This window comes from Punica granatum, chromosome 4, assembly GCF_007655135.1.
Source record: "Punica granatum isolate Tunisia-2019 chromosome 4, ASM765513v2, whole genome shotgun sequence".
Lineage (NCBI taxonomy): Eukaryota > Viridiplantae > Streptophyta > Magnoliopsida > Myrtales > Lythraceae > Punica > Punica granatum.
In genome coordinates, this window is record NC_045130.1 from 18,603,048 (window position 1) to 18,614,932 (window position 11,885).

The window sequence follows — 11,885 nt, forward strand, 5'->3', positions numbered from 1 at the left end:
TAGCATAATTAGAACGGCCACTACCGAGAATTCGGTTCTTAATGAGATAAGACAACATGAATATCCCATGACGAATAATCGACACCCAAATAGTCGAGACAAGCCTGCAATAGGAATACATATGTAGTTTCATTTAACGCGATGTTTATCTCATCTCTTCTCCCTCTCTCTTCTTATGAAATTATATAAATTAAGCTAAGATAAATTCATTCAAAATCATACAGAAACTAAAGATGCATATTATTGTAAAAATTGAAGTGAGATAATTTCATTCAAAAATCACCTTATCATCCCAACAAAGAAAGAAGTTGCCTGCATAATTCTATTCATAGGAATGGTTTGAAACGTACTACGATCTACAGAATTATAATTGCATACTCTTATTCCGAATACCGGAAACAAAGTGATAAGAAGAGAGGAACTTAAAAAATTGCGGGCCTTCCTTGATCCTTGAAATTGTGTCCGGTTGCTGATACACGCGGACATGTCCTTCATAGTCAGAAGCTAATAAAATTTGGGCCTAAACAGATTAACTTCCATTTCTTGAGGCAGCTGGACGACCTATCGGCGTGGGCCGCTGTGCAAAGCGATCATGGCAGCAGATCAACTCGTCCCACATCAGTTGCCTTAACGTATTCTTCTTCACACCCTCCAGGTCAAGTTTCACCGGGGACTGGGCTGGACAGTCGAGACTCGGATTGTAAACATCTGCCAGGTAAGGGTGCTTGAGCGCTTCGGCTGCAGTGATCCTCTTCGTGGGGTCAAATACTAGCATCTTCGCAAGCAAGTCTAATCCCAGAGGGTCAGCCAGGGGAAAGAGAGTTGACAGCGGGGTTCCTCTAGTGTAAGGCAGTAACTTGATGTATCTTCTGGCCTTCCCACTTTTGATGAAATCGAGCTCTGCTGGCTTCGGGGTGCCTAGCACTCTGATTATGCGCTGCAACTGTTTCTGGGAGCAGGTGCCTGGAAAGATGGGTTTTCGCCCGAGAAGTTCCGCAAAGATGCACCCCACCGACCAGACGTCGATAGGTTGCCCATAGTTGTAGGAACCGAGAAGGACCTCGGGTGCACGATACCATCGAGTGACGACATAGCCAGTCATGAACTCTGAGTCGTCTTGGGCTGCAGTTCTTGCAAGTCCAAAATCAGCAATCTTCAGATGACAGTTGGAATTGACGAGGATGTTGCTGGGCTTCAGGTCTTGGTGGAGGACGTTGGCTGAGTGAATGTAGCGGAGGCCGCATAGTATCTGAAAGACGAAGCACCTGACGAGGTCAGCAGATAGCAGCTGACTGGACTTGATTACACGATCCAGGTCGGTGTCCATGAGCTCGAACACCAAATAAACCTCCGTGAACATAGACGGTCGGCTTGGCACCATCACATGCTTGAGTGAAATCACATTGAAGTGCCTGATTTGCCGGAGAATCTTCATCTCCCTCAGGGTCCTGACAGCAGTGGTGGGGTTTTCAAACACATTGGAGATCTTCTTGATCGCGACATTCTCCTTCGTCTTCTCATCTTTCGCGGAGCAGACCACACCGTAGGATCCCGCCCCAAGACGCTTGATGGGCTCAAACCTTGCATCGATTTCAAAAATAGTGCCCCATACGGAGTAGTAACTCCTTCCTGTTCGCCAGATTCCATCAGGAGGAAGAGTTGCGTGAACCGGAGGCACCATCCAATCAACGCTAATTGGCCTGAAATATTAACAGATTAATGGCTATCTCTATAAGCAACCCGGAAAGGAAGTACAACACGATCAAACAAATAAACAAACGCTTTTCCATCCGAGCAAAACTGGTGCCTTCCCCAAAATGACATCCGCCATGAATTGCTATATTAATAAAACAGAGCAACTTAGCATTGCATCGTATTCAAGACAAGTGAATCGTCATGCACGAGGACAAACAGTTCGCTAGAGAAGGCACAAATTCAATAACATAAAGAAGTAAGTTCTCTTGCTTACTTTGTCATAATTTCTTGCTTCATTCTTCTTTCTCCAATCACCTACTTCGTGGGAGATTGGGGAATTGCAAGGGGCTGAAGGAAGAAATTTTAAGGGAATCGGAATTGCAAGTGCCACTTCAATACTAAACTCTGATTAGAAAGATTACATGAATCTTTGATTTGGGTTTTTATATGAATCTTTGGTGTTTGTTTCACTCGCAGGTATATATCTGTATCTGGGTGCTTCAGCAAAACCAGGTATCTAAATCTATCTGTGCGTCTCTCCAGCTCTGTTCCTACAGCTCCAAGTCACAAAAATAACCGTTGCTCCCGCCAGCCAGCCACCATATTTTTTTTCTTTTTTTTCTTTTTGTCCTAAATGATATTACTGATTTCTCATTGGGTAAATATTCCTTATATTTTGGATAGGAAATATGTGTATTTTCTATATCTTCAATCTCTGCTTCATTGGTGAGAATTTCTTCTTAGAGATTTGCCTTTTTAGATTTATTATCTATTATGGTGAAATAAAATATCTTATTTGGTAAGGATATATGATAGGTATATCATTGTAATTTTTTTTCGGTAGTTTAACTAGGCAAAAGCCCAATATAAAAGAAAACAAACTACTAACATGGGTTAGTTCAAGCGATTTGGCATTTGTTTCATTTAAATAATGTTTCGAGTTCGAGTCTTGTAAATGTAAAAAAGCAACACTGCGAGAGTTTTATCCCTTAGTGGACTAACCCGGCTCGACTGGATTAGTCGAGGTTTAATTGGGCTTTCAGATGCCAAGGTTCACACCGAAAAAGAAAACAAACTATGAACTACATAGCAGGGTATGAAAGCCCTAACAATCTAACCAATGTCGGATGGAGGATTGGGGTAGATATATCATGTTAATTTTAAATACCTTGGATTAAAAGCCGCCATTTTCAAATATTTTCCCTACACATGATATATAAGATAAGTATGTGGTTTTTGATCTTGTTAGTCTTAAATCAATCAATAAGGCGCTTCAAGTTGGATTTCTCATTTAACTTCAATAACGGGTGGTTCCATTATAACAATTTTCAATTCACCAATTGTGTATACTCAAAGAAAATTTTAAATGACTTCTTCTCTCAATGATAAAATTGGGAAAAACTGAAAAGGTTATTACGATTAATAACAATTGCGACAATCACTCAAGTGGTTAACTTCACTCATTTCTTGCATTTTGATAGTTCTCACTCAAACCATACAACAATGTAGGATTACCAAAAAATTTCTATTTTCAAAAATTTGAAAAACTTTTGAAAGAGTGCCACATCAACGACGTGCAATAATTAGTTGAGAATTCCCCTTAGTGGATTGACCCGGTTCGAACTGGACTAATCAGGACCCGTCGAGCTCCCGAATACTAGGGTACACGCCGAAAAAGAAAAAGATTTTTTTTTCGTAATATAGGTGTCAAACATGAAAAGGAGCTAAGTAAAATTTTGAAGTAGTAATGGTGATGGATGAAAAGGCTTTAAAGATACAAATCTAATGACTCGTATCTATGGACTAATATGGTCTTTTTTTTTCTTTTCAGTTATAATGAAGCACAAAGAAATAAAGTAAAGGGGAATAAAGTGCAGACTTACAACTGCCCTAGTTGAAAATTAATGAGCACAGGAACTTCAAAAATTAAGGGACAACCATGATACTAGAACATGTCTCCTATTTGCTGATATACATGGGCATGTCCTTCGCAGTCCAAAGTCAACAGAATGGGCTCGAAGAAACTTCTCTTGAGGCATAAGACCTATCGGCGACGGCCATGGCACAAAGCGAGTTCGGGATGGCAGTATACCACCTCTTCCCACATCAGTTTCGCTTTCAGTTTCCTCATCCAAGTTTGGGATGGTTCCATATGAGATACGGCACGATCGGACGAAAAAAAAAAGATCTAAGATCGATAAAACAGAGGATAGCGTCGCATCGCACTCGGACAAGAGATTGGCACGGGAGACATAATAGATTCGTACTTTTTTTTTCTGCTAACCTGGGGTGTCCGGGCTTCGCCCGACTAATCTCCGGGGCTTCGTGAACCCCCGGCGACGCACGGAGTAGGTAATTATATCAAAGGCGCTCCGGTGGCCCTAAGGGGATTCGAACCCTGGTCTCAAAGCAAACTTGGGTGCTCATTAACCACTAGGCCAAATTCCTTAGGGTTATAATAGATTCGTACTTGGTGCAAGCAAATTGATGACTTCGTGGGGGTGGGGGAAATTCTGGGATTGCGGGGCTGAAGAGAATCGATTTTCAGGAAATTGAGATTGCAGACGTGGGGATGAATCTCTTTACATGCGGTCATCTTAGGAGGTGTTCTAAAATCTCTCTCTTTAACTTATAAAGAGGAGATATATAGATATAGATGTAGATTTCCGTGTTTCTATTTTTGTATGTGCATCTTGAGGCTGTTCTCTCTTTTAAAAACTTGGAAGACCTTGAAGTTCATATTCTGATTAGATTTATGGGAGATCTGAATAATAGAGCCGACATAAAAAGAACAAAAAAATAAAATTAAAGTAGGTCAATGAAGTATAGCGAGTCGAGAACCATTTAAGAAAGAGGCCATCCCTTCAAAGCAAATTACGGCATAATGTTGAATCCCAATCAGCAATTTGTTCATCGACATCCCGAGAGAGGGAAGGAACAAACTCATTTACATTATTCATCACTAGTAGTAACATAAGCACCAATTTCAAGCCATAAACAATATTCATAATACCCATTAGCCCATTTCAATTACAAATGGAGAGAGAATTTTTTATCTCATTTTCATTTTTCATAATTATCAATGTGACTACAGAATTTGTTAGCCAATCACCCTTCCTGAGGATAAGGTGATCAATCTTAAAAAATAACCACCAAACTAGGAAAATGTCCCCGCGATCTCACGGATCAGAAATTTATTTTTCGCCAACTTATTGATTTGTTATAGTAATTTGTAATAATTAATAGATAACATAACTGATGTGCGGACGGTGATTCGGCACTTCGAGATGAAAGGAAAGGGGGGACATGCGATAAAGCATGGGAAGGGAGTTGCCACTATCTGTTTTTTATCTGAAGATCTAGGGGCGATTAATTGCCCGGGTCTAAGTGATATAACTATACCTCCTAGGTTCGTTTAAGCTCATGGTCTTTCGGAGACAAAATTCCAGGTTCGGGGGTCCTATTATGATAAAGATTTCTCGATTGCCCAAGAATTGGCACTCAACACGTTTACGTGTTGTCATGTTTTATTGTTTATCAAGTGATTAAGGTTCCGCACATCTCACTCGATTTGACTCAAAAAAAAAAAGGGATAATCAAGCCGAGTGGACTATTTCAAATCAAGAGTGTGGTAGCTCAAATGCATAATAGGTCTCTCGCTCACTACCCTTGGACGTATGTGAGATCACTAATGATTAGTACTAATCAGATTAACAAATGCAGATATGAGTAGGCCTAAACATCAGAAATGAGACTAAGCATGCGTATTCTTCTTCCATGATATGACCTATTCGATCCAATTGAATGTGGGCCTAGACTACATGCTTCTTGATCTTCCGATTTTACTCTCAGATCGAGTGAATTATCTAGGTTTGATCGGTTCTTTTTCATGGACCACCACCCTCATGATCAAAATAATCCACTTAACATAATTCTTGTGTCTCTGGAGCCTCACACATATTAAGTTCGAGATTCTTACAATTCTAGTCGAAATAAAAAAGAAATGAACTGTCACGCTGATTCTTACCTACCCGACCCGAATACATAAAAACGCTCAGTCCTCTCTTTTATCTCTCTCCCTGACCTAAATCACTCGAGTGTCCATATAAAAGAAAGGAAAAATGGTTCGGATCCCGGGATTAACATATGTAGGCCAATATCATCTCGTGCTCACCGTAAATTTGACACGACATCGAAAAATTGGGTTTAATTACCAAAATTATGAGAAAATGGTTTTTGATTGAGGATAAAACATTTTAAGTCCAATTTAATTTTAAAAATTAAAAAGGCGGCTCGAGCCGGCCCAATGGGCCTTAATTGGGCCCAACCAGGCCCAACAGGCCGAACTAAGCCCACATTGATTGTCGAGCCACCACAACGGGCCTGGCCCAACCCGAGCAACCCATTCAGGTCCCAAGGGTCCGGTGGGGTCTGTACTCTGTAGTGGTTGGACAACCGCTTTCCCGATTCCGATCATGCTCAAATTCTCGGGTTTTCCCAGATTCACTTGTCAAGTCACAAAAATACGTATCCTAGACGTTTCTCTGCTCCTCCATTTTTGCCGTGCTCTGTTGTTCACCTCATCGCTGCTGAGCTGAATCCGAGTTTCAGCTCCTACTCGTTTGCGAAAATCGATCTCTCTACATTGCCCACCAACCCAAAATCCAATCTCTAGCCATCGATATAGCTGAATTTCGTCATTCCCATTAGTTAAGACTCAGATTTTGGAGGCTACACACATAGCCAAAATTCAATCTTTTGTTTGAACTTCATGGAAACATTGAGAGTTAGTTCTGGGTTTACACCGAAACCTATCAAAGTATCTTTCTTTCAAGATGGTTGGTGGATAGGCAGGAGAAATCAATGGTTGTTTTGAGTTTCTGATTATAAAGGAAGCGTTTGGTGTTTAGCCTTGAGGGTTTCGAATCAATGAGCAAGAAGGCAATGCAGCTGTTCGATGATAGGAAAGATGAGTTTTTATCTATCGGCGGGTCGGGCTCTCATCTGAGTAGATTCAGACTTCCACCTTGTGGATGGATTATTTGGGAGTGTGGCGCAAATGGGAATGGATTTCCGGGTCTTACCGAATTCTCCAAATCGGGACAACTTTGTTCTTTCTCATCTTGCATCCGCAATTGAATAATTACCAAAATATCAAAAACTCATATATATACAGTTTGGGGAACTAAGCCCCTGAATAGAGATCAAAGGTCCATGTATCAATTAATTATTGATAAAACTGTTATGCTGCTCTAGTATTTTTCAGGAAAAAAAAAAGAACTTCTAAATGTTTATTTGTAAATGGAGAAAATTATTAATTTTTGGAAATATTTAATCTTTATTTAAAATTATTAATCGAGATTTTTAAATAAGAAAAAGAATATGGTGGGCAGTATAATTAATTGATTGATTATTTCTTGAGAGAATATTTTCTAATTTTTGAAAAATTTTGCATGATTACTCGTGAATTGATGAAACATTTGAAAAAGTTTAAGGTTGATTCAGATATTGTATATTGATCAAGTATTGAAATATAAACTAGTGAGACCCGTATCCGCGCGATGCCGCGGGAAGATATATGAATTATTTATATGAATGTTATAATATATTTTAAGTAGATTAAATCATATATATTAATTCATAAATCTACCATGTAAAAAATTGTCATTTTTTTGGTAAATAGAAAACGGCCATTAGATATAAAGATATATATATATGTGTGTGTGTGTGTGTGTATGGTCCATTCAACAGTTATGATACAATTTGATATATATTTTTTGTTCATTTACTATAATATATCTTAAATATATCATGGTATGAAAAATGTGTAAAATGTTATTGAAACATTATACTTTATTGAGTTTAATTCATCATTTTGCTCATACTATTTGAGCTTCTTTTTTCTTTTTTAGTTGTAAAAAAATATTGAGAAGACGGAGTGAGTGAAAGATATTGGCAACAATGTCAAATTAAAAAGAAGATACTCTATCAATTTTTAAAAATAAAAAGAGGGAACATTATAAATATGAATTTTTTTTAAAAAAAAGATACACTATAAATGTGAAAATAAATAATTAATCAAAGAGGGCATGCCAATTGACAAAACACCCTAATGTGTTTATTTTATCCTTTCTCCGTTTTTAGCTTGATTTTTGTATTCTAATTGTTCTAGCTCTATGTTTTACCCATTTAAACATGCTATATAATTTAAAGCATAACCAATAAACAAATTATATTTAGGTAGATTTTTAACAACTTAATACTTGAAAAATATATTTTATCTTTTTTATTATACATTAATATCAATCTATTTTAACCTCGGGAAGCCACGTGATTTTGTGGACCTTCCATTCAAATGTCTGCTTTTAATTTATATAACTTACTACAAAGACTAATTTCACGAATAGATCAACACATGTCCAGCAAATTTCACGAATATGCTTGTAATGTCATGATGAATTTTTTAATGTCATCATAGCAAATTCATCGTAATATGTGTCGATCTTCCCGGAACATTTGCTTGTAATGTCATGATGCATTTTTTTCATGAATGATGTTCTCTCTCTATTCCATATAATTTCACGAATTCAGCTCGATCGCTGCTTGCCCAGTTGCCCTCGACTCAAATAATGCCGGGTCCGCCCCTATTATGTTGCTCTGTTTCTGATTGCGAATTAATCGCAACATTATTTTATTAATCACTGACAATTCCTCTTCTCCTTATTAGAAGGGTAAGCTTTAAATATATCAAATTAATCAATTCATTCATGGTTGATGCAGATTACCTGGCGGTGACTCTCGACGGCAATGACAAAAAAATAATTGAAATACCTGATGATGACCAGAAAATTACGAAAGGGAAAGCGGCTGTTAATAATCATATTTCCAAGTCCAAGAAGCGCCCATCTTTTGTCAGGTCTCTGGCCTATTACGAGATGCGTTTCATCGTAAGTTCTTTTTCACTAATTATTTTCCCATTTCTGTTTATTGGAGAGATGCGTTTCATCGTAAGTGATTATGCATGGTGCATTGGTGTACATATTTGCAGATATTTGCATTTTTCCTGCAGAAACTACCAGCAACGTTTGTTAGAGAGGCAGGGCTACGATATAAGAGTAGGACAATGATCAGAGGTCAGCAGGGGAGGGAGTGGCCGGACAAGTTACTTGGTTGGCGAGACTATCATCGGATCCATCTATCAGCTGGATGGTCGAAATTTACACAGGACAATGGGCTGTCCATTGGAGACACCCAGGGGCGGAGCCAATGTGTTGGCAAGAGGGCAATTGCCCCCCCGTGAGATTCTCCCAAATCCCCCCAGCACATATTAAAAAATTCCCCTTATTAAAAAAATTAATTTTAAGTGACTATTCTGTTTGCTTGAGCGGGAAGAGAAGACAGAGTTACAGAGAGATAAGACATGAGGTTAAAAGAGCCTCAACCACATACAGAAGTTCTGTGACGTAAGTCTCTGCAGTTTTTGCTTCTCTCAACCATGTTCTTCTCGGCTACAGTACGTCTTTCTTTTGCCTATTGTATGATTAGCTTCTCGAAGTAGCGTTAGAAAGTACATAGCTCAGTGGTTCTTTTTAGTTATGTCCTGTAAAGACTGATTCTCCCTTTGATCTGCTCTCCGCTACCCATGCGAATCCTGGAGAGTACTGTCATATGATTCATGGCGAGGGAATGAGGGAAAGATCGGATTGCGAGCGGAGCAGTAAACTATAATCTTCTTCATGTCCTCTCCTTCGTTTGTAAATGTAAGTCTATGATGTTTAATCTCCGCTTTTTCTCAATTCTTATACCGTATAAGAGTAAAGATTGAATTTTTTTGGGTGCTCTATTTAGATTGAATTTTTTTTCTTGTGTAGATATGGATAAGTATTTCATAAAGAAGAATCAACCATAGAAGAAACATTAACGACCAGAACGAATAATGATTGCTCAAAAAGAAGACATGTGGAAATCAATTTGGAAGATCTCCCTTCAGATCCCGGGCTAAGGAAGAAAATTTACGATTATCATCCTAATTATCGTGATAGAATTAGAATGCATTATTTGCAACAAGGTCCATGTCAACCAAAAGGACGTGATTTTCCTCTAAAGAAATTCGGGAATCTATTCTGGCGCTTTATTCCAAAATGGTTTGAGGAGCATAAAAATTGGCTAGAATATAGTATTGCGAAAGATGCCTCCTTTTGTTTGTGTTGCTATCTTTATAGGCTGGACATTAGAGCGCAAGCAAGTGGTGAAGTGTTTGTGTCGGAAGGATATACAAATTGGAAGAAAAAATAAAAATTCAATGAGCATGTTAGAGGTCCGGATAGTGCCCATAATAAAGCTTGGAGAAGATGCGAAGATTTGATGAATCAATAACAAATATCCAATTTGCTTTTGAGAAGCAATCGAAAGAAGCACGTAAAGATTATCGGCTTTATCTGATTGCTTTACTTGACTGCATTTGTTTTCTTCTATCTCAAGGCTTGGCATTTCGTGGCCACAATGAAATAGAAGAATTGCATAATCAAGGCAACTTTCTTCGGCTCCTCTATTTTCTTGCTAGTCACAACGATACTATAAAAAATGTTGTCTTGAATAATGCCCCAATAAATATGAAAATGATATCCCTAGATATTCAGAAGGATCTTATCCATGCTTGCGCTATGGAGACACTAATGTTATTCTCCATGAGCTAGGGGATGAATTCTTTGCTATTTTACTTGATGAATCTCGTGATGTTTCGGTCAAGGAACAAATGGCGGTTGCTCTAAGATTTGTCAATTCGGAAGGGTCTGTTGTTGAGCGTTTTCTTGGCATTCTTCTGCTTATTATGTTCATTGTTTTGCTCATCAACTTCAACTAACTCTTGTTGCCATGGCAAAAAATAACTGCAAGTTGCTACATTTTTCAACTTAGTGGTTAGTATAACTACTCTTGTTGGAGCTTCATGCAAGCGTAGAGATCTTCTTCGAGAGAAGCAACAAAACAGAGTCTTGGAAGCATTTGAAATTGGTGAATTCTCAATGGGTAAGGATTCAAATCAAGAGAAAAGTCTTCAAAGAGGAGGTGATACACGTTGGAGATCCTATCGTAGGTCATTGATAAGTTTGATTATCATGTTCTCATCAGTTATGGAAGTTCTCCAAATCATTGAGAAAGATGACAATTATAGATCAAAGAGGTGAAGCATTTTCCTTATTGAGTGTTATGTCAACTTTTGAATTTGTGTTCATCTTGCACATGATGAAAACTATTTTGGGAATCACGAATGAGTTGTCTCTAGAATTGCAAAGGAAAGATCAAGATATTGTGAATGCTATGGTTTTGATTGAAGTGGCAAAGCAACATTTGCAAGATATACGGGATGAAGGATGAGACTCTTTGATGAGTGAAGTATCTATATTTTCTGATGGAAATGACATTGATATCATAAATATGAATGAAATGTATGTGGCTCCAGGACAATCGCAGCAAAGAGGTGAAGCCTTGACAAACTTGAGTTATTTCTGGTTTGAGCTTTTTAATAGTGTGATCGATTGGCAACTTCAAGAACTCAACAGCCGTTTCAATGAGGTGAACACAAATTTACTTTTTTGTGTGGCTTGCTTAAGCCCAAATGATTCTTTTGCCTCTTTTGATAAGTCAAAATTAATTCAACTTGCTCGCTTTTATCCTTCAGAGTTATCTGAGGTTGATATTCAGTTGCTGGACAATCAACTTGAGACTTGCATTTTTATATGAGATCTCATGAAGAGTTCTTAAACCTAAAAAGTATCGGAGATCTTTCTCAGAAGTTGGTTGCCACAAGAAGACATATTGTCTATCTACTGGTTTACTTACTTATGAAGTTGGCGTTGATATTACCGGCTGCTACTACAATGGTAGAGAGAATTTTTTCAGCGATGAAATTTGTGAAGAACCGCCTCCATAATAAGATGGGAGACTCTTGGATGAACGATTGTTTGGTTACTTATATTGAGAAAGATATTTTTTATAACATTGACAATGAAAGAATCTTGAATAGTTTTCAGGTTATGAGACCTCAAAAGGGACATTTGTAATTATTTAGTTTTTAATTCAATGAACTTCATATATCACTATCCTTAATATACATTTGATGTAGTTTCATATATAAGTCTATTTTCATTTTATATTTTGCCTCGCCTGAGATAATTTCCTGGCTTAGCCCC

At 38.0% G+C, this 11,885-nt stretch overlaps 1 protein-coding gene across 1 annotated transcript; it reads right to left on the minus strand.

Moving 5' to 3' along the window:
- Positions 1 to 529: 529 nt before the first annotated feature.
- On the minus strand, positions 530 to 1,681 carry LOC116204209 (mitogen-activated protein kinase 7-like). Its single transcript, XM_031536286.1, has one exon. It carries the CDS (start codon positions 1,679 to 1,681, stop codon positions 530 to 532), a length of 1,152 nt encoding a protein of 383 aa, XP_031392146.1.
- Positions 1,682 to 11,885: the final 10,204 nt, after the last annotated feature.

Bases quoted from the DNA above. Each gene is read 5' to 3' on its own strand.
- LOC116204209 (XM_031536286.1), bottom strand. From the start codon at position 1,681: ATGGTGCCTCCGGTTCACGCAACTCTTCCTCCTGATGGAATCTGGCGA.